At 35.3% G+C, this 24,460-nt stretch overlaps 2 protein-coding genes across 7 annotated transcripts in view; both read right to left on the bottom strand.

Annotated features, from left to right (window-relative positions):
* LOC121372695 (ubiquitin carboxyl-terminal hydrolase 34-like) overlaps nt 1-17,218 on the bottom strand; it is a 104,918-nt gene extending 87,700 nt beyond the window's left edge. For 3 of the 5 annotated variants that reach the window (XM_041499157.1, XM_041499159.1, XM_041499160.1), the window contains exons 1-12: nt 17,045-17,218; nt 10,669-10,759; nt 8,227-8,641; nt 6,874-6,924; nt 6,099-6,248; nt 5,268-5,335; nt 4,582-4,774; nt 3,847-3,905; nt 2,780-2,858; nt 1,745-1,837; nt 1,063-1,188; nt 506-653 (exon numbers count right to left, since the gene is read on the bottom strand). In XM_041499157.1, coding sequence (XP_041355091.1) covers nt 506-653; nt 1,063-1,188; nt 1,745-1,837; nt 2,780-2,858; nt 3,847-3,905; nt 4,582-4,774; nt 5,268-5,335; nt 6,099-6,248; nt 6,874-6,924; nt 8,227-8,641; nt 10,669-10,759; nt 17,045-17,087 — 1,516 coding nt within the window. In that variant the 5' untranslated portion in view covers nt 17,088-17,218. Of the gene's footprint in view, nt 1-30; nt 93-505; nt 654-1,062; nt 1,189-1,744; nt 1,838-2,779; nt 2,859-3,846; nt 3,906-4,581; nt 4,775-5,267; nt 5,336-6,098; nt 6,249-6,873; nt 6,925-8,226; nt 8,642-10,668; nt 10,760-17,044 lie in introns of those variants that run through there. The other 2 variants (XM_041499161.1, XM_041499162.1) reach the window with 2 other exon arrangements.
* A 6,408-nt stretch (nt 17,219-23,626) lies between these two features.
* Nucleotides 23,627-24,460, bottom strand: part of LOC121372694 — a 56,854-nt gene continuing 56,020 nt past the window's right edge. For both annotated transcript variants that reach the window (XM_041499155.1, XM_041499156.1), the window contains exon 22: nt 23,627-23,801. The gene's annotated coding sequence lies outside the window, so the exon portion shown is untranslated. The remainder of the gene's footprint in view (nt 23,802-24,460) is intronic.

Here is a 24,460-nt window from a genome sequence, read left to right as displayed (position 1 = left end):
TCCATAAGTCTGTCTCTAGAAGTGACTTACCGACTTCCATCTCCTCATCCTCCTGTCTGATGGCCGTGTAGGCCTGGAGGTGGGTGGGGATGTTCTGTTGTATATTGTCTCTAGAAGTGACTTACCGACTTCCATCTCCTCATCCTCCTGTCTGATGGCCGTGTAGGCCTGGAGGTGGGTGGGGATGTTCTGTTGTATATTGTCTCTAGAAGTGACTTACCGACTTCCATCTCCACATCCTCCTGTCTGATGGCCGTGTAGGCCTGGAGGTGGGTGGGGATGTTCTGTTGTATATTGTCTCTAGAAGTGACTTACCGACTTCCATCTCCTCATCCTCCTGTCTGATGGCCGTGTAGGCCTGGAGGTGGGTGGGGATGTTCTGTTGTATACTGTCTCTAAAAGTGACTTACCGACTTCCATCTCCACATCCTCCTGTCTAATGGCCGTGTAGGCCTGGAGGTGGATGGGGATGTTCTGTTGTATATTGTCTCTAGAAGTGACTTACCGACTTCCATCTCCTCATCCTCCTGTCTGATGGCCGTGTAGGCCTGGAGGTGGGTGGGGATGTTCTGTTGTATGGCTGCGACGTGGTGGTGGGTGGCACCACATGTGTTCCACACTCGCTTGATCAGAGCAGACACAAGATACAGTGTCTGCAAAACAAAAACAGAAATGCTTGAATTTGATAAAAATTATAACTTTAACAAGACAAGAGAGAGAGAGAGAGAGAGAGAGAGAGAGAGAGAGAGAGAGAGAGAGAGAGAGAGAGAGAGAGAGAGAGAGAGAGAGAGAGAGAGAGAGAGAGAGAGAGAGAGAGAGAGAGAGAGAGAGAGAGAGACAGACATTTTTGGGAGAAACACACTTATAGATATCCCCCAAACTGTGATGACAGTAAACTAATATGTGTACTCAGATATATACATTTATTTACGAACATCTTCTTCTTTTTTTTCATGTACAATTGTGGATATATGCAAAATATCTCATATCTACATTGGACCCCAAACCACGAAAGTGTCATTAATTTTCATCTAAGGTGAAGTTAAATCAGTTACTACTTACCGATTCTGTGTGTGCCGACGGTTCCAGACTAGATACTAGTTTAAGTAAATGTTGAACGGGTGGTAGTTCCAGATGTTTGATGAGTGGAATCAAAATATCATACACTTGTTTTCCACAGTACTTCAGCTGAAAACAATTCAGCACACTCAAAATAAACTTGCAGAAACAAAATATTTCCACCCCTTCTCAAACAATTTATAAATCAATGTCTTTAACTTTTGTCGTTACACACAAACATTTGTAACATTCTATGCATTTCATCTTTCCTTCTTCCCCCGTCAGTTTATCACATAAACGTCCTTTGAATTTGTAAGATCGCTTCGTAAAACGGAGACCAAATCTTTGTGGTAAAAATAAATTTGTAATGGTTTACTTTTTATTTTTCTGAATGCTCATAACGAACCAGTCTTTATCTACTGTTTTCAAATCGCTTGTAGTTCATGTAGCTCAATATCTTGAGGCATTCCACACAAAAAAAGTTCGGAAAACAAATTTCCATATCTAAGTTCAAGGGCCATAACTCTGTCAAATATGGGTATATCACCAAGAAATTCAAACTTGATTGGCAACAGTACATGATAAAGCTATTCACAAAATGTTTTGAAGGATTCCGAAAACATGTTCTAGAAAACAAATTGTCATATGTCCTAAGTTAAAGGGATTTTTAAAAAGTGTTACTAACCTGACTAGCCGCCCAAATGCAGTCGAGATGTTCATTGGTGATTCTGTTCTCAACAGCCAGAAAATTCAGAATCATCTGATTCTGCTTGATCAACTGAAATAGTAAAATGTTTTTATTTTCACATCCATACATTCCAAACTTTCTTAGAATGTAAAGCCACATAATGAAAAATAAGTACACACAAAGTCATACATTAAGCCTTCTAATTTAGCACAAGAATATAACAAAAGTAAAGTTTGTTTTATTTAACGACGCTGCTAGAGCACATTGATTTTTAATCTTATCATCGGCTATTGGACGTCAAACATATGGTCATTCTGACACTGTTTTTAGAGGAAACCCGCTGTCGCCACATAGGCTACTCTTTTTTATGACAGGCAGCAAGGGATCTTTTATTTGCACTTCCCACAGGCAGGATAGCACAAACCATGGCCTTTGTTGAACCAGTTATGGATCACTGGTCGGTGCAAGTGGTTTACACCTACCCATTGAGCCTTGCGGAGCACTCACTCAGGGTTTGGAGTCTGTATCTGGATTAAAAATCCCATGCCTCGACTGGGATCCGAACCCAGTACCTACCAGCCTGTAGACCGATGGCCTGCCACGACGCCACCGAGGCCGGTCTTAAGAATATAACAATGACATGACAATATAAAAATATAATGAACAAAGTAAAGTTTGCTTAAATTTAATGATCACTGACTATTGGATGTCAAACATTTGGTAATTTTGACATGTCAGAGTGAAAACCTGCTAATCTGAGACACCATCCCACAGATAGGATAGCACATACCACAGTATTTGATCTACCAGTTGTCATACTGAACTAAGAAATGCAAATATTTATTTAATTTTTAAAGATTTATTTTAATTTATTCAGCCTGAATCTCATTAGTATTTGTATGTATTCAAATAACCAATGTCTTGTCAACATTTTAGGCCAATAATGACGGCTTATTTACCAAATTAATTATATTGTGAAAACAATATATACATTACAATATTCCTATTTCATTTATTGTGCAGTATACTTACCTCAGCATGCAGGTTTGGGCCAAAGATATGTTCTATTATTTTCTTGTCTATAAGCCACTGTGCAATTTCATTGCCGACTCTGCAACAGAAACAAATAATATAACATAAATGCACACAATTTTCAAATAGTATTAAGCCACATTTTTAATCCTAAGGAACTTACAGAATAGATCAGATTTAGGAAACAGTGGTAACAAGTCCAATGTATATAAAACAAAAATTTGTAAAAAAAAATGTTTTAGAAAATAATAGGCCTAGATATATATTCTAGAGTAATTAGGAGGACGGCTGGTGTGACATAAATACTGTACCCATTCTGCTTCATCCACCCTCCACAAACACCATTCCATTTTGTTTAACGACACTACTAAAGCATATTCATGTATTAATCTTTTGACTATTGGATGTCAAACATTTGGTAATTTTGACATATAGTCTTAGAGAGGAAACCCGCTTTTATATGCACCTTCCCAGAGACAGGACAGCACATTGGCCTTTGATATACCAGTTATGGTACACTAGTTGGAAAGAGAAATAGCCAAATGGGCCCACTGGCAGGGATCGATCCCAGAATGACCAAACGTTGATATACCAGTTGTGGTGCACTGACTAGAATGAAAAAGAGCCCAATGACGGAGATCGATCTTCGACACTTTACTACTGGGCTATGTCCCGCTCTCCCTCTCCATAATAATAAACAGAATGTGTCTTTCATATAGTTCTTAAACCACAGAGGTTTGACGTGAAGCCACAAGTGACAAGTTCTTTTAATAATGTTGAGTATGAACTTTGGTTCATCTGGTGTTAATAGTTTCAGAAAGAAATAAAACAAATAATAATATACACATAAAATCCACCATTACCATGAGAAATATCTAAACCTAGCCTTCCATGACCTGCATTGTAGTAAAAATAAAAACTTAAAACAGTGGTTTCGTTAGAACTAAACAAGTTTAAGAAATATTCAGAACAACGTAAATAGATATGAAACACAAAATTTAGTAAAATATTAATTTTATATCAAGCATTATGACAATACAGTTAATTGTGCTGAAACTAATACTAACTTTTCTGCATCTACTAGTGTCTCATTATTGCAGCTCTCATTGTAAAGGGTAATTTGATTCTGCAAAAAAACACAAAAACAATTAAACATCATAAATCCACAGTAGTAAAGCAAATACAATTAGCATTCATGGTTATAACCAAGACATACATTCAATATTGCCAGTTCTAACTCATAATATCCTTATCTTAACTCCTACAAATTACCCCAACTCATCTGTTTTTACAGCCATATATGCTTCCTTTTTTATCTTCAGATTATAACTTTAAAATAAACAAATCCTAAGGAAACAAAATAAAAATATGTATTATTTATGCCCTATCACCAAAATAATATTAACAAATGTTTTAAACATGAAAGTTCAAGTATGTTATATATTTTATTTATTGATAAATGATTCAAACATTATTAAAGTTCAAGTATGGTATACATTTTTTATAGCGAAAAACATTTCAAACATAAAAATTCAAGTATGGTGTTTATTTATTAGGCTGACAAATGTTTTAAACATGAAAATTCAAGTATGAAATGTGTTTAAACCGGACTGTGAACAAACTGGAATCCACTCAAGTTTCATATCCCAAATTTTCTAAATTCTAAAACGTGACCAGATCCTGTCTAAATTTGATAAATATTAGGTCCAGGACGTGATCCAATTCAGACAGGTTTCACTGTATTTTATTATACTGACAAATGCTTCAAATGAAGAAAATGCTAATTCTGCCAGGAGCCGTACATTTAACTGAGCAATGCCTGCTAGACGGATGGTCAGTGTTGAACATGTGAAGTATTTAAAGGCCAACTCCAGACCTTCCCGGTCAAATGTGAAGTGCGTGTCGAGGGGTTCTTTGACCGCCGCCCACATCAGGTCAGTCATGCTTCGACTTCCAGCCATTCGCAGATCTTTGTCCGACAGATTACACATGTACCTGAAAGTAACTCTCAATATTTATTCAAGTTCTAAAAGGAAGATGTAAATTTCACTAGTTTGGACTACACACATATCTGAAATTAACTCCCAAAATGTATCCAAATAACTGTCAATATTTATCCAACATCTAAAATAAAGATGTACATTTCACTAGTTTTAACTACACATGTATCTGAAATTAATTCTCAATATTTATTCAAGGTCTAATAGGAAGATGTACATTTCACTAGTTTTCATTACACATGTATCTGAAAATTAAGTTTCAATATTTATCCAAGGTCTAAAAGAAAGATGTAAATTTCACTAGTTTTAACGTTAAACAAATGTTTAAGTCTTGCCACTAAATGCAATACAATGTTCTACTGCTAAAACCATTGACCCAGTTATTAGGCATTTCTAGTCATCTAACAAATATCAGCTTTAAACCCTTTCATGAAATTTTTACTTTTCAAAATGACTCTTGCCTTGAAACTGTATTTAAATAGACTCACCTAATGACTGATGTTCTTAATGGAATAATACACTGCATGATGGTGGGAATATTCATCCATAACCGGAGCTGAAAAAAGTCATATGGACGCCACATATAGAGGGATGAATATATCAAAAACAGTAGATTATTATTTTGACAGTAGATGAAATTCACAGAACAAGGCTAAAGGTTGTGTTGTGAAGTTTATTCTCACCCATTTTAAATCTTTGTTGTATGATTCACCAGTGAAAAATAATTCCAATGATAATTTTCAAATATGTTACATATTTTCTATGTCCACATCTGGGCCACTCATCTGATCATTCTTAATTATTAATTAGTTTGTGTGTGGGTTTTTTATGTTTTCTTATTCTTTTTTAAGTTACAAAAAAACAACAAGAATATTTGGAAATGTTCATAACAGATGGAACATGATTCAGTTTAAAAACTAGGGTAGTCATAGATGCTAACCGTTATCTCTAAAATTAGCAGCTTGACCCCCATTTTTTCTGATTCACTTTAAGGGTGAGGGGTGGTAGTATTTATATCTGTGTTGTTTATTTAGATTGATACGCTGCAGGTAGGAGTTTTAGCCACATATTTTACTATTGTTGTCTGTGGGATTTGATTTGGTAGTATACATCCTTCAGCCATAATTATTCCCCCCTTTTTCACTAAATATAAAAACAAAATATTAAACATTTAAAAAAACTAAAGCAAAACTGTTCATTTACTAATATGCTTAAACTGGATAGTTTAAATATTGAATCGTAAAAATAATTTTAATATGAAATTTCTAACATAGCCCTTCCATCAAACAATCTGTACAAAACAGAACCATGTAACTTACATTAGCAATGAGGTTGATGAGCATATGTGCAAATGTGAAAGGAAGTGTGTTTGATGTGGCTTTCTCGAAACACGACTTGAGGGACGTGATGCCGTTGCTATCACAGAAGAAACAAACATTTCGCAACAAGTACAGCGGAACATCAGGATCCTACAAAAAAAATTCAAATACATTAACTATGACAATACATTTAACAGTAGAGAAAGCAAAACATAAATATCTTGTCCAATTCAGTTAGATCTTTCACAGTAATCTTGTTTGGTAATCCAATTTGTGTTCCACAGATGCAACCCTCAAAATTTGCGACAACAATCAGCATTTTTATCATTATCAGGTATTTATTTAATTATTATCTGTATTAATCTGCCGCTGCAAGATGGTCTGAATTTTGAGGGCTCCAGATAATCTATTGAAGTTCATGACTTGTTTATACCAATGAACAGACTGTAAGGATCTGTTTACAATTATCAACCTGTTCACAAAATACAGTAAATATACAATGTATTGCATTATGAAAGTATTATGAGTGATCAACACTGGCCAAAACTGTGTGTAGAAAATATTGCGATGTCAGCTGATGATTTATATTATAAAAAGACACAAGCACAGTCTATTAGTCAAGAGCCAAGGTGAAAGCTTATCTGTGTTGTTTTAATTAATAAGGAACTGTTTGTTGTATGCTGGATATTAAACTGTTCCCCTCCCAACATAAGTAAGTTAATAAATGTGAATGGCCGCTAAATCCCTTCAAAAATTTCAATAGTTAGCTACTCACGGATATTTCACAGTAGTTGTTCAAAGCACTGGTTTCTTGCTGAGACAATTCCTGTGCAAAAATCAAACACAAATATGTCATGTTAGCAGGCATAAAAACCCCAAAACCTTCAACAAGCATGCAGTGATAAGGAAAAATAATAATCTCATAATTAAGATACTATATAACCGAAAATGTCTGTTTATACAGTACTCATACATTGAATCTTTGTTGGTCATTTGCAGTGATAAAATATACTCAGCCAAAAAGGTTTAGCAAACAGATAAAAAAAACTTCATGTCAATTAAATTAATTTTACACATCAGTCATTTACTAACAACAATAAAACCTAACAGAATGTCACAAACACTGTCAAAGATGAGTAGATCCATTCTTTATAGCATATTCAAGAGTCAAGACCTTAAAATTACTTTTATCACGTGTGTCCAAAACCAATATTTAAAATTATGTTTACTTTTTAAGCAACTCTTATTTAATCAATAAGTAAAAAGTTAAACAATTTTTAGGGCTAGCTCTGGGTGTGCAGAAAAGTTTACCAAATTTTATATTAACCATCAAAAATTGCAGTTTTTCCATCAATGTATTAATTTTAACATGAAGTTATTTCACAAAATTAATATAAAATTAACCAGTTGTCCAAAATTTGAAATAGATGAATTTGGCAAGTGGCAGAGGTTTCTGTTACATATTTTGAGAAAAAAGAAGTTTGTTTTGTTTCATGACACCACTAGAGCACATTGATTTATTAATCATCAGTTACTGGATGTCAAACATTTGGTAATTCTGACATATAGTCTTAGAGAGGAAAGCCGCTAAATTTTTTCATAAGTAGCAAGTGATCTTTTTTATGCATATACCACAGCCTTTGATATACCAGTCGTGATGCACTGGCTGGAACAAGAAATAGCCCAATGGGCCCACCGACAAGGGTCGATCCCAAACCGACCGTGCATCAAGCGAGCACTTTACTACTGGGCTACATCCTGCCCCTTCCATTCTTTATAGCAGATTCAAATGTCAAGACCTTAAAATTAATTTTATCACGAGTTTCCAAAACCAATATTTCAGGATTATTTTTACTTTTTAAAACAAATCTTATTTAATCAATAAGTAAAACATTTTTGTCACCAGAGCTCACCCTGTCTATTGCCAAATTAGCATATTTTTATACAATTAACAAAGTGGCTACAACATTTAGTCTTTGGCTAATAAAATATTCCTTAAATTTAGCACATTTTAATAGCTTTCAAGAAAATACTCTGTATATCTGAAAATTGGCTCAACCAAAATTTCTTCCAGTGTGAGCCTTGTTACATATGCTGAGAAAAATATAGAGAAAAGAACTGCTTTAACCTCGAGTGATGAATGAACGACGTGTTTGTATGCGAGGTACGAGGGGAAGTTCATCAAGAAGACTTTAGTGACAAACTGCAGCAGCTTCTCCTTCTCCTCAATGTTCCAGTGTTCGTCCTCCTCCATCTCAACATCGTCAACCGCCACATCGTCAACCGCCACATCGTCTTTCTTCGACCCAGATGCCTCGCCTTCAGTCTTCTGCTCTTCGGAAATTCCTCCATCACACTTCACCTCGTCAGTCTTTACAGCCTCCTGCTCCCGTTTTGTGTTTTTTTCCTCCTCCTTTTCGCGTTCTTTTTCATAGTCGATTGGCAGGCTCTGGATGAAGCGGATAGCGACGGTGAGAATGATCTGCACTATGTTGTTGAATCGCTCGAAGTTCTTGAAGTCTTTGTAGCAGCACATGCACTGCCTGGAAATAAAACAATTGAATGTTTAAAACCAGGGATAGCTCTGGAACTCACCAAATTCGGCAGTTGCAAATTTTAAAAGTAGTTGAAATTTGTGATACGTGTGGACAAACCATAATTTACGCTTTGATTAGAACAGATGTTTAACGACACTCCAGCACAAAAATATATTGGCTATTGTGTGTCAAGTAATTTACAAATGACCAATAAATAATATCTTAAAAACAATCAAGATTATTCCTTCAATACCATTAAATATTTACCTTGTGCAGTACACGCATAGGGACATTTTTTAAATAAAATTAAATATAAATAATCTGAGCTTGAACTGTCAGCACTTGGCAAAATTATGGAAACTTTAAAATACATTTTAAAGCAATACTACCAGGTACTCAGAGGACAAAATTTAAAAATCTTAAGTAACCAACCACAAGCTGGCTCACATGATTTTCACCTATTGTTTAGTTACATAAATTACATTTTCATAGCAAATAAAATCCTGATGATCCTAAAGCTTGTCACTTTCAATTTTGAATGTACATAATGGTTCATCATGTAACTGAATGGCACTTTGCAAGAATTTAAAGTTTCGTAACCACCACGTTAACAGAATGACGGTTCGCATGAAATATTGTGCCCCGGATATAGTTATATTAATAATAATCCTGCCACTCATGGTTGGTTGTCCCTGTGTATGTATATACAAAGGGCTCGAAATATGATGTAACATATAGCCTGCTGTTATTTTTTATAAATAGCAGGCCAAAAGAAATATATGGCCTGCAAAGAAAATACAATGTAAATATATGGCCTGCTGGAAAATAACAAAGCACCAGAGTGAGTGGATGGTTTGGGACAGTGTGTGAAAAATTAAGACCTCTATGTCTAAGGTGTATGTTAGAGCATTATGGAATTAAAATATTTAACTGAATCACAAGCTAAATAGCAGATTAGATAATTGTTCAAACATTTGTCCCTTGAAAAATTGCTTGCGATTTTTTGGCTGGTTTAGGAGATGAATTTTCATTTCATCTGCTAGGTTTAAAAATGGACTGCGTTTAGCAGTCCGCTATTTTGAACCCTAATAAATCTATCTAACTATGGCTATATCTGGTATCTATGTATTACAGTCAGATTGTGATTCTCAGATACTCCATCGGCAGATTAATAATAATATTTTACAAAAATGTCATCACACATTGTTCAAATGTTAAGATTAGGAAGCAAAATTAATAAAATGGATAGCAATTTTTGTCTGCTGAATAAATGTAGATAATATATTTGCATTAAATTTTACCCATACGTTTATATTTTACACTCAGGAGTATGTTATGGAATAGACGACTAATCATTGTGACACTTTGTTCAGAAACATCTTGAATGATCACTTGTTATCATGCTAAGAACCCACATGTGTAGAGAATTAGGCCAATAAATTAATCCACTACTTACAATAAAATTTTACATTGACTTGAAATATTGACATAAATAAAACCAGTTTTGAAACATCAGTTGTCAATCATATATAGTTTGCATCTTTTTAGCCTTAAAATTATTTGACTAGCTTGACAACATTTAGAATGTAATTGAAATGGAAATGGTAATAGCAATAGAAATGGAATAAGAATAGAATAGGATAGGAAGTTTGTTTTGTTTAACGATACCACTAGAACACATTGATTTATTAAAGGGTAGGATAGGATAGGAATACTTTATTATACACATAGCTATGAAATATATAGATCTACAGAAAACATAAAAGTGATATTTGGTGAAGTCATACTGACCTCAATAATTAGATTGTAATACTTTATCATCGAGATAATTTAACCATGAACTTGTTCAAAAAGGTATAAATATGATTTCTATATTTTCACTATAACTGAAAATAACTAAAGCATGAAATAGCCTCTATTTATTACCTGAAAAGGGAATTTATCGTATATCGACAGAGCACACGATACACGTATAAGAAAATTATATAAAACAGACAATACGCTTTGGCTGAAAAAAAAGACTTGCAACTGACCTCTGTGGCCACGTGCAGACATACAACAACACGGACTGGATTTCTTTCTTGTTGAGATGAAGACCTTCTTTACAGTGCACCCGGTCATCGTCTGGAAAACAACAATAATACTGTCACTGTGAGGCACTATTACAGGCAACATTTTGTTTTTAAAAGCTTAAGTCATCATCGGAAGAAAAATAAATCAATACAGCCCCCGACATTAACTTTTTTTATCTATGGTGTCTACTTGTATTTTTATACAGATAGCCAAATGAAAACAATATATGCGACCAAATCGGTCACAATACTGTCACTGTCAAGCACTTTTACACTGTAGGGGTGGGACATAGCCCAGTGGTAGGGCGTTTGCTTGATGCGCAGTCGGTTTGGGATCGATTCCCGTCAGTGGGCCCATTGGGCTATTTCTCGCTCCAGCCAGTAAACCACAACTGGTATATCAAAGGTCGTGGTATGTGTTATCTTGTCTGTGGGATGGTGCATATAAAAGATCCCTTGCTGCTAATCAAAAAGAGTAGTGCATGAAGTGGCGACAGCAGATTTCCTCTCTATATATCTGTATGGTCCTTAACCATATGTCCGACGCCATATAACCATAATTAAAATGTGTTGAGTGTGTCGTTAAATAAAACATTTCCTTCCATCTTTTACACTGTAACACAAGGAACATTTTGTTTTCAAAATTTTTATTAGACATTTCTAGTCAACTGAAAATTGATTAACCCAAAAAATTGTGTAGCAATTTCTAAACTTGCATAGCAAATCATGATGTGAAGGGTCTAATTTAGCCGGCGAAATGGAGGGTGTTTTTTTGCTGGTAATCTGCTCAAGTCGCTGTTATTAGCAGGAATAAGAAGTCAAAGTCACAATACTATTTTAGATCTAATCTGATTTCAAAAACAAAATCACACAACAGATGTCAAGAAACGAACTTGTTTAGTGTCAAAGCTCACTTAACACCTGGTTGGTCTGTTGTTTTACTTTAGTGCCAGACTATACAACAACGCATGCCCGATACCGCGCCATATGCAGTGACCAGCCAAGCATTGTTTAGTTCTCAGCCAGATTTATTTTAGTCATGCCAGAAAATGTTAATTATTACTTTATTTTAAAATAACACTGACACTGACACATTAATTATCAGTGACTTAATACTATATTACATTTTTAATGAAAATATTCAATTGTTTTTATTTAATTTTATTACAGGAAGTAGTAGAATTTGACAACAAAATATTACTATTCATACTGAAAGCAGAACATGACGAAACCCACTGAAATGAACTGATAAATGTTAATGTCACCTATTTTGACCACTTCTCTCCTTTCTACTGGGAAGTGAGAAGTCACATCTCCTACTTTTTCAATTTTAGATTATGGCCTGGATCTTTAATTTATATCAAAATAAACTAGTCTGAAGAGCCCTAAGTTCAGCCAGCGAACGTTTCGCTAATATTCGCAAACTATTTGATTGGTTCCTGACTTTGCCATTTGGTTTAATGTTAAGCACATAAACCAGTCTAGTGAAAAATTTTCTGCTCGGTCTGGCAGCCCTGTTACCAGTTTCACTGGATGAAACAAAAACCCATACATTTGAAATATTGGTTATTATATTGTTGGCTTACTGGGATGGATATTACAGAACACTGCCATGCATGCCTGTTTTATCATCCCCCAAAATCAGGTACATTTGTTTCTTCAGTTTGAAGACTAATTCCTGACGTGACACGTTAAATATTACATAACCACTGGCTCGCAAGAGGGCATATTCATCAGGATGGAACAAAATGGCTGTTCCCATTATAAAATAGCAGTCACCTTTAACCGTTTTATTAATTAAATATAATAATATAGTTGTTGATATTAAGCAATAATGTGCATTATATATCGTTGAATATGCATACCAGTCCAAAAGCCTTGCGCGAACATTCCTTTAAATTATCTAACAGTAATTATTTTTTTTAAAAGAAAAGAGACATTCATGATTGTTTAGAAAAGAAAAAAAAATTAATGTACTGTAACCACGCTCTCCATTCCCTCATATCTGTGTAATAATCTCATTTGAGTCTGGCAATTAAATAATTACCGTTAGATAATTTAACCAGTATTTTGAACAGCTTCTAGCCTCAAGTCTACCATTTACTGTTGGTGGAAGTCTCTGTATATTATACACATATATATAACTATACGGGACTGACACTGACAGTTTAAAATGTTTACATTAAATTACTAATTTTAATATAAATTATTTTAAAATTGTATTATGATTTATCATTCAGTGCATGTTTTCTGGGGGGGAGGGGAGGGTTTGTTGTCATCTGTTTTTGTTTTTATTTTTGCTGACTCAAGGTTGGATAAGGTCACAACACATTTTCTTTCATGTTCAGTCTAGTTACATAATGTATAATATTTAGTGATTTCACGCAACTGAAAATGGGATCTATGTCACGACCTACTTCATCCCATGACCCTGTCTGAAATATCTCCACCGACAACCCTCAAGCTGTATTCATCACTGAATCAATCGATAAAACAAAACTACACACAGAAAATATTCTGTTGAATATAATGTCAGGATTCACCAAGTAAGTTTCCGAGATCTCTACACAATTAAAAGAAAATTTAAACTGTAGTTGCTAATCAATTTTCAATTGACAAAAACTGTAGCTTAGAATTTAAAAAAAACTGTTGCATATAATATACAAAAGGACAAATTGTTCACTGACATATATGTTAAGTACAGTCAATTACTATATCATATGGGAACCAATATGAGTGAATTAATTTCTTCTTGTCTTAAATATATAATATACCATCAATGTCCCAAACTGCGTTCACCTAACAACAAAAACATGAATATGATATTTACGGAAATCTTCCAATTCATGTTTGGATACCTGTATCTGCCAAGGAATAAACTTAAGATTTTAGCAGCACATTGTATTTGAACAATTCTTCAACACAATATTTATTGTATGTGTACACCAGTTTGGAGTCACAAAATTTAACATTTGGTATAAACACAATATTCTTTAAATTGAGGATTATTAATAATTCATTGTTTGGTCAAAACATAGAAGCAAAGAATTAATTGATAATAGTATTTTTGTACCTACATAAATCCATGTTAAATATTCAAACATGCTCCCACGAACATCCAGTTTCTCTGTTTCCGATTCTTAATGGTGAGAGCAAAAATATTGAACATGAAAGTAATTTCTTTTAGGTACATGTGCATTATCTAGTCCATTTTGCAAATTTCTCTATATACGGTAGAGAGTTTTAGTACATTTTTAATCTTTACTCAGTTTAATATGCCGTCTTGAATGTCATGTCCTGGCTCAATGTCACGTCCTGGCTCAAAGTTTGAGGTGGTTATTTTAATCATTTAATACAACCATTCATCATTATACCTTTTATTTATACTTGGAACATTGAGAAGAAGGAGAATTAAAAAGGATGTTTATTTCTGAACAATAGTTTTTAAATAAAACTAACTTTTATATGTCAAATCAGACAGGATGTGACATTATATATTTTGAAAAATAATTTAATATACTAATTATGATATGAAAGAAGGCAAAGTAGTATTTTTATATGCAGTATATTTTAGATATGATGTCCTGATACCCAATTTTTAAATTTGACATAACACTAATGAAATATTACCAAAAAACAAATGTCACGTCCTGGCTTACCAAACATATTTTTTGAAATAAAACTGTCATTAAAACCCATAAAACAAACGTAAATTGGCAATAAAAGTATATTTATATGTGCTTAAGGGTGTTAACTTAAAGCTATAATAAAAACTTAGTTTAACAGATCATTGTGAAATTTCCACACCCATGGACCAAATACCATGTAATGGCCCATCTACAAGTCATGTGGACTCGATATCGGTAATTTTAAGGAATAAGGGGTTTGTAAAGTTTTGTATTTAGATACTTACTTGTTTGAACTTTATTGTCAATGAAAATGTTCTAGAAGTGTGAAGAAAAACCTCACAAATGAACGACAAACAGACGACAACAAATCAGACGCTAAGTATGCGAACTGTGCATGAGAAAACAGAGTGAACGGAGTTGGAAGCATAACACAGTTAGGGACGTTGACAATATTTATAGATCTATGGGTCCATGAATTAAAAGTAAATTTCTTTAATGGGACATACCCTAGTTTCAACCCGTGAAAATGAACACTAAGTTTAGTTAATCTACAAACCTGTAACACATTTGAATAAAGTTACAATTCAGTGAAACATGAGTCTATGACTTTGAAATGGTGAAATACCCTCTAAAATAGACTAAAACTCGACTTCATAACTGTTACTTCTCAGACGCACGTGCGTTTTTAAAAATATCAGAAACTCAGAAAGGTATTTTGTGATGTTAAAACCACCAGGATGACCAAAAACTCTTTGAATGTATGGAAATTGATAATCTAAATCATAAAATCTAAATTAAGTGTGATTTCAGTTATCAAAAATGGCTACAATAGTAAAAAAATATGCCTTAGCAGGGCATAACATTTGGCACGAACGATTTTGTCGTTTGTCTGTCGGTTATGCAAAACCAATATCTACACGAACGACAGATCATTCGTGCAAAAAATATAATCGCTCTTCAGAAAATATAAACTGACGTGTTTTGGCTAATATAACTATTTTTGGAATAAAATAATAAGAAAACGGGCCTAGCATTGCAGGTGTGAGAAAAAAACCAATGTATCCGTTTGAACTCGACATCGCAGTCAATCACAAAGTCGGCACTGTCATTAGAAGTGTCAATAACATTTAGTAACATAGTCTCACGTTCCCTTTGATCATTTCGCTACGTGTGGAAAACAATATGCGGTTTGGAAATTAAAGCGGTTTACGAGTATTTATTAAAAAGTGACATCATCTTAGCCAGGCATTTATTTATAGAGTTGTATAATGTAAGGACCTATTGCGAAAAACGAAAAACGGACACCGTTAGTGAAAAAAACGTTCAAAAAATTGTGGTTTTCCAACGATTTCGCAGTTAATACAAACGAGAATGGTGACTATGTAGTTATATGCAACGTATGTACGGACAATTTTGTGGCTATCCGTAGTGAAACTAGATCTCGTGGTAAATATTCTTGCGCACAATAAACTTGTGCAATAAATAGGAAGCAAAAAAAACGTATGTGAAGTTCTGTATATGTATTTACTTTTTGACACCTGTGTGGTTCAGGGTTCTCATTCATCCAAAAATATTGAGAGTCCATGGACTCATGACCTTATATTTTGAGAGTCCATTAGGAATGTAGGAGAGTCCACATCTGAAGATGAATTGATATATCCAATAAAATATCAAGTGAATTGTATAACTGACAACACAAAAAACACTGATATTTTATGCCGTAATAAAAAGTACATGAACATGAATACATTTTTTTATTATTAAAATGTATGATAAAATATAAACAAATACCAGGTAACTCATATATATTCAACTAATAATGCGAGAAAAAAAAAATATTGCGAAAGAATTTTCGGTTTGGCGAAATCTTTTTTTTTCTAATACTATCGCGATTTTTAGAACCAAACATTTTCAACCAGTTTTGTTCAGTTGATCCGCCTCACGGTGTGAATAAGCGCTGTTTGCATGTCCACGTGGCTAGTCTACTAATCCCTGTTTCGTTCAGACTATTGTTTGGCGCCAAGTACGTAACAGAACCTATGGGGTAGTGTGCTGAAATGTAAATGGCAGCTTTCAAGTTAGTCCCTGCATACCAAATAATAATAATTTAGTATTTATGATAAGAATTTGGAGAAAAGCTACGAAAATCGCCCATCTTAGATTCTCATTTGATTACCGTTGCCGGTTAACCTTTTCATCTCACGACATCTGTATCTGAACCACTCAAGAAAATCATTCGTGCAAACACAAAAACCACACGAACGACATATCATTTGTCTGATAAAATAAAATTTTATGCCCTGCTTAGTGTTTAAAAACTAGGGTATACGCGTCCCTTTAAGAAATGGGAATGGTCGTGTTTTACCAAATATTATTTAGTTTATTCCACTCCAAAAATTAGAAACTTCATAATTTAAAAATGATAATTCCAAAGATAAAAACAAAAAAAATCCAACTAATTAACAATATTTTTAAAAACAAAACGGCAAAACTAAAAAGCAATATCAAAAATGAAGCGAAGATAGGGATGTTGAAACATTTTCTCTTCGTGTTACGTAATCATATCGATTTTCTTTTAACGGTTAAAAAGCAAACGAGAGGCCTACAGTTTAGCTTGATATAACATACATTTGGATACAATATTTCAGTTTGGTCATTAGACTAGTCACTCAGTACGAGCGAGTGCGAATAGTTGTTTTTTCACTTACGGTTTTCAAGAAGCACGAGCACATCTGAACATACATCGCACATGATGTGTTTGTCCTACTGTTCACATGCATTTAACATCGTATAATATTTTCCGCCATCATGTTTGCTTATCATGAAGTTAATTACATTTATTTTTAATTGTTTTTCTTATTCAGCATTCCAGAATATGCAACTCCCCGCCATATTGTTGGTCCAATTACATCCCTTAAAATGCCGCAATGTATATACATCATAAATATAACTACCTTTTAATATCGTATTTTTTGTCACCGACCGGATTTATTTTTTATTAATTTATTTTTTCAATTATTATATTTATATTTTAATAAATTTATTGAATTATGGGGAATAAGACTGTGAATATAAAGCACAACTTAAGACTAACAATCAAACGGAATTTACGGAGCTCTGGATTTAAAGGAGGAAGTGTACGTTATTCTTTTACTAGACCGTTCACCATTCGTATAAATGTCCTCAATGCAGAAATTACTGCAGATTACTTCAACATGGAAACAGTCGATGTATTTGGCCTATGTATTTACCTACATAATCCGTACAAAACTGAAGTTAAATTTGTTACTGTATTTGAAAATATTTTGTTGAATAAAATAACGGTATTGCATAATAGTTCAAAATATTTGTGCAGATATTGGGGATTAAATTATAAAAACATTGGACCGATTTCATAAGTCTGGGTTATCGGTGGGTTTTGGAAACATATGGGTTAAACCTAGGTTAAACCCTGGGCCATGTTTACTGTGCATTTCATATGTCTGGTTTTCAATAACCCTAGTTTAACACTGGGTTACAATTGTATTGCTTTTTTAAACCTGCTCTTGATGTGGTTTTTCGCTGGGTTTGCTCAAAGTAACCTTTCTTCATGGATAATTTCAGCAGCAAAATCGTGTTTTACATCAGTATCCCAGAGCCATGAAATGTGAACATACTGGATAAAGGGGGGAGGGGGGTCGGGATGTTCGACCCCCTTTTATACAAGATGCCCTTTTGCCTTTTTTTTTTTTTTTTTTTAGCACGACTGTATAAATAGATCCACCCTTTCACACAACAAATATCCACCATGTTCGTAGCGAACGAACAAAGCGCCTGAAATATATAGAGGATCATAAACGAGGTACCAGTTATTATTAAATTTATGTCCTAAATGAAATTATATTTGATGAGGGACATAAATTTGCTAATAACTGGTATATTGTTTATTATTTTATTTATTACCCCAGCTATTTTTTCTCTAAACGCCTTTATTTATGTATAGAAACGATGTAAACCACTTTCTTACACACCCTTTAGTGAGAACACGATACGTTATTTTTTATAACACATGGTTGTTTACACATGTACGTGTGTTGACAATTTCAAGATATACGATTAGTTGCTCCTAGGTGATGACCAGGTCACCAGTGTCATACATCTAATGAAAAAAAAACCCAGCTATGTCGGGTTCTGTACACATTCATGGGCGGATCCAGGAAATATTTTTAGGGGGGGACCAAAAAAGAAGGGCACATTGACTCGTCAAAAGGGCACCTTACTACAAGTTTTGATATTTACAATTAATATGAATTCCTACAGTTCTACGTCATAATATACTAGCAATAATGAAGTAAATTGGCGTCACTCGCGTTAGAACCTCAATGGGGCCCCATTGAGACTCAATAACACAGACACATATCTGCAAGCTTGCGCATGTACACGAAAATCTTGATTTCATTTATCTACAATATAATTATTGTTTACTTAAAAAAAAAAAAATCTACAAACAAAAAGGGCACTTGGACATTTTGAGGGCACTTGAACAATTTTTGGGGGGGACGCGTCCCCCTGGTCCCCCCCTTGGATCTGCCCATGACATTTTACATGGATTATAACTAATATTGCGAGTAGAATGATGGAAATACATGGTAAAACGTTTTCAGGCCAGCTCATTTTGGCCAAACAATTCCATAATTTTTGCCCGAATACGAGGGTTTGCTCCACTGTGTGTGTGTGGGGGGGGGGGGGGGGAGGTTGCTGATCCCCCATCTCATATGTGAATGCTAATAAATACCGGTACCGAGTTTCAACTATAAAGTGATGAAGTGTAAGCTATCCATCGCTTATGTCCCTTTCCAGATCTGCGGGTAACCCATGCAAAAAGCGTGGTTTTGTAAACACGGGTAAAACACACACGTGAAATGCACCACAGGTGCAGGTCTAGGTCAAGCTTTTCTGCGTTTTACGTAAACCAATGTTAAACCTAGGTTTTCATATAACCCGGTGTTACGAAACCCAGACATATGAAATCGGCCCATTGAATTTAACAGGAAATGTTTTATTTAACGACGAACTCCACACATTTTATTTTCGGTCATATGGTGTCAGACCACACATATTGAGAGAGGAAACCCGCTGTCACTGGCTACTCTTTTCGATTAGCAGCAAGGGATCTTTTATATGCACCATCTCACATAGAGGGTAGTACATATCACGGCCTTTGATATGCGTCGTGGTGCACTGGCTGAAGAACGAGAAATAGCCCAATATGCCCACCGACAGGGATCGATCCCAGACCGACCGCGCATCGAGCAAGCACTTTACCACTGGGCTACATACCGCCCCTGAATTTTACAGAGAATAAAACTGAATACTGATACATTTGGGTTTTTTTTTTACACTTCTATAGTGGGGAGTCAGGAGTCACTGGTTAGAAAGCCAGGTAAACTCAATATATAGTTTTCATGAATCCACAAGATATCCTGCAGTTTTTTGGTCTTCAATTGCAAACTGCACGAGCCTTTCCCTCTATTGTTGCGTGTAAATGTATAATTTTAAGTTATAAAGATATGCTGCTTGAATACGAAAAATGCTATTATATCCTCAACTGCTCTGCTTCACTTCTTACAATGGCACTGCTCTGTTCAGATATGGACTCAGCACAAAACACTCTGCCAACCAGACCCCGTCACTTTGTAATATTCAGGTTATGATTACACATACATATGTTACGGTTTACTTTAAAATCATATCCTTTCCATGGCTTGGCTGGTCACTGCATATGGCGCGGTATCGGGCATGCGTTGTTGTATAGTCTGGCACTAAAGTAAAACAACAGACCAACCAGGTGTTAAGTGAGCTTTGACACTAAACAAGTTCGTTTCTTGACATCTGTTGTGTGATTTTGTTTTTGAAATCAGATTAGATCTAAAATAGTATTGTGACTTTGACTTCTTATTCCTGCTAATAACAGCGACTTGAGCAGATTACCAGCAAACAAAACCCCTCCATTTCGCCGGCTAGATTAGACCCTTCACATCATGATTTGCTATGCAAGTTTTAGAAAATGCTACACAATTTTTGGGGTTAATCGATTTTCAGTTGACTAGAAATGTCTAATAAAAATTTTGAAAACAAAATGTTCCTTGTATTACAGTGTAAAAGATGGAAGGAAATGTTTTATTTAACGACACACTCAACACATTTTAATTATGGTTATATGGCGTCGGACATATGGTTAAGGACCATACAGATATATAGAGAGGAAACCTGCTGTGGCCACTTCATGCACTACTCTTTTTGATTAGCAGCAAGGGATCTTTTATATGCACCATCCCAAACAGGATAGCACATAGCCTTTGATATATCAATCGTGGTGCACTGGCTGGAATGAGAAATAGCCCAAGGGACCCACCAATGGGGTAGTCAGAATGGATGGATGAGAATGCATGTTGATAATTTGTGCTGCCTTTTCAAAATGTTTTAGCCACAGCTGGGCACTTTTTTTTTTTTATCCCAGTGCCCCCTTTCCTTTCTCTCCTTTGAATTCCATCTCATTTCTTCCCGATCTGGCAACTCCTCCTATCTTTCAACTTCTTTCGCTGTCCACCTCCACATCCCAGTCCTTGTCTCTCCAACCGCGACATGTGCTTGTCTCTTGTGGCTATCTGTGCCACACACCTATTCCCCATCAGCTTTTAGCTGTTGGCTTAGTCTGACCACTTCAGGGAGTGTTCAGTAGTTACTTCTGGCATTGTTAAGAGGCACTTGTAACCACCTACTATGCACCCCTACTACCGGCGGTCGTTAGTTAGTGCCGTGGGTCAGACCAGCTTTATTAGCGGCAGAGGACGAGGATGCCAGGTGGGTGCAGGGATATACACAGAGACTGCACCCGTGGACGAAGTTGAGACAGTTAGGCGATGGTGTGGACAGCTCAGAAGACAGAGTCGGAGGAAATTGACAGAAAGGGTCAAAACAGATTGAAATCGTGGGAGAAATTGGAAAGTTTTTTTTATATTAAGATAATGAGAATGATAGGCAGAGGGTGATAGATGAGAAAGATGAATGAATGTGCATGCCAGCTTTGACGGGATTTGAACCACTGTCGTCAGCTTGATTGTTCAGCAGCTTATCCACTAGACCACGGAGCTCAACACTTGATTCCCTGAGAGATCATGCTATAAAAGTACACTGGCAATAAACATGAATATATAGTGTAGCTTGCATAGTGGTTAAGAGCTCGATCCCTCCCACACCCCAACCCCACTCCACCCCACCCACAAATAAGTAGTGTTGTTATTGTATCTTTGTGAAAAACAGCAGTGGTAAGTTGTTTTCACTGAGAGGATTCGAACCACAGACTCTTAGTGTGAGAGTCCATCACTCTACCAACTGAGCTAATAAGGGAAATTCCTACTAGCTACTGCCAGAAGGAGCACTTTATACCAAAACTACTACATAAATGCAGCCACATTTAAGTGACACCCTGCCACCACCCCACTCCCTGCCTCCACTGTAACAATAAAGTCATCTGCATGGATGTCTGGCCAGTTCCACTGAATTTGTTTGACAGTTATATAAAGTGGTTAGTAACTAGTAACAGCTGATTAGCATTGGAGGGATGTAACACATATCCAACCACATCCATTGAGCAACGTATAATCGTTGAAGACTGTCCAATTCTGAAATACAGTGGTCATAAGAAGCAAGGCCCCGTTTTATGAAACAATTTTACTTACTATTGAACTTAGGGACTTAAGGTTGGTTTTACGCTACCAAGCTTAAAATTGACAACGGGTTCAATGAAACAATTACCGGTACACATTTTAACGTAATTATAAATGTCACTTCACTATATGCAAGATCTCTGTTATGATTACAATCTATTGTAACTATTCATGGTAACTTCTGGTGTTAGTATAACAGACTGTTGATCATAGGACAATGTTACAGTCACTACCTTAGTCACTTAAGGTGACTTTGTAAAACAGGATGCAGTTGATTCGTCCTCTGGGCGTTTCGTCCACTAAAAATTTGTCCACTGTTGAACTCCAGACGATTCGTCCACAACCAAAAATTGTTCTAGAGCAATTCGTCCATTATATATATATATATATATATATATTGGTATTAGTTATTTACCGTACATTACACCATGGACTAAATAAATGTACAGGCACTTTTTATTTTAGTGGAATAGAGAATTGCCAGAGAAGTGCAGATTGTAACCTAACCTAACAGCTTTCCCATACCTATATCTCTGACATCGTCAGTGGCTTTGCCCGCAGCAGAAGGGGGGTTACCAAGTATGATGGGGACAATTTGATAGACATAGTCTATTATAGTTAAATTATTGTAATTATAATAGGGAGTGGGACAATTAAAGTAAATTTATGATTATTGTATTTACAAATTTATTATGACGTTATTTTTTTAACAAGCTCTCAAAATTAATAATATATATATATCAATAAAGTACACAGACAGACAATAACAAGTTGATAGTGCCACTAAAATTGAGTTTGTTTCATATACTAGTAGTTTACCACAAAACGAAAATAATTAACCATTTCAATGGCTCTGAAATAACATTTTAGATTTATTGGTCTAAATGTTGTAATCAAGTGGATGAATTGTCCGAGGTGGGTGGACAAATTGTACGGTGGACGAAACGTCCAGAGGACGAACCGTCTGGAAAGCTGTAAAACTGGGCCCGATGTCCAAAGTGGAGCTGTGAACTGGCTTCCCCCACCCTCTGATCCCATTGAAATCCCACCCTCATATCCAACTCCCTCTTTCTCAAAAATGTTTATTCTGCTAATAATAAAGTTCAGGTACGTCCTCTGCTATTAGCTACATCCTGCCCTCATCTCAACGTTATTAAAATTATAAAACAATTAAATTTAAAAACTTAACAGGACAGCTGGATATCATCTCTTTTCAATACTGACCATTGTATTTACCCATCCAAATTATTTTAAACAAGCCTGTCATTAAATACAAATCATAGGCATCAGATGACATTAGCAACTGGGGGATGTCTTGATAAACATTTTTGGTTAAAAATATTTTGATAATGCTCTAATTAGATTTAAAGCAAACAACCAAAAAATAACAGAATTAATGAAGATGTTTTCTTCTTTTAATTCAGAAGAAATATTTATATACCCCTCCCTCCCCCCCCCCCCCCCCCCCCCCCCCCCCCCCCCGCTCTCCCCCCCCCGCTCGCTCTCTCTCTCTCTCTCTCTCTCTCTCTCTCTCTCTCTCTCTCTCTCTCTCTCTCTCCCTCCCTCCCTCCCTCCCTCCCTCCCTCCCTCCCTCTCATATATACATATACATAGACCACAAGCACACATGTATTATGTCAATATCTGAGGTGTATTGACAACATGGCCTCCTATATGGACATAGCATCACAATTCCACGTGCACCATGTTCAGTGTCCATATCTATAGTCTCAATGCATGGCCCTCCTCGTACTACCTAAAAAATAAATATATATTTGTGTTAATCAGGGCTACCCTGGGTTCCTTTTTATTTTTCGCCAATTCAGTATTTTATTCAAAATATTTTGTTTTAAAATCTCATGCTTCATAGTAAAGCCTTATGCTCAAATGTACTTATTATTCAGTTTTTACTAATATTTATTATTTTTCTGCAATTGGCAAAGTCGGCAAACAACAGTGCGAGAACTGATTAAGGTACATTTGATATTAACTATTTAGTATTACAGCTTGAAGTTTTCATTATTTTTGTGATGTTTGTTGATGGAGTAGACAGGATACTAAATTCATTTGATTTACTACGTAATTAATATTTTTGTTTCAATCACAAATTCTTCAATAAGATTTTTTTATTGTTAAAATGCATTAAATTCATTAAATGAAAACGTTTAAATGACTAGTACACGACAGGGCTGTAACTATAGTAGGGTGGGGGATCAGTTGACGACTATGTGTGCATATGTTTGAGTGTATGTGCAAAAATAAGCAGTAAAAATTACAAACTACCCTAGTTAGTGCTATCACTTAATTATGACATCACTGTAGCTGAAAATATGTATGCCTATTTTTAAGATATAGCTATTAGCTCCTGTTTTTGCTGGACATGAGTTAATTTAACATAACAGGGTCTCTGTGTCT

The sequence above is a fragment of the Gigantopelta aegis genome, chromosome 4 (genome assembly GCF_016097555.1).
Source record: "Gigantopelta aegis isolate Gae_Host chromosome 4, Gae_host_genome, whole genome shotgun sequence".
In the NCBI taxonomy this organism is placed as follows: Eukaryota; Metazoa; Mollusca; class Gastropoda; order Neomphalida; family Peltospiridae; genus Gigantopelta; species Gigantopelta aegis.
Note: the sequence above shows the minus strand (reverse complement) of the source record. Positions and strands in the feature narration are given on the sequence as shown.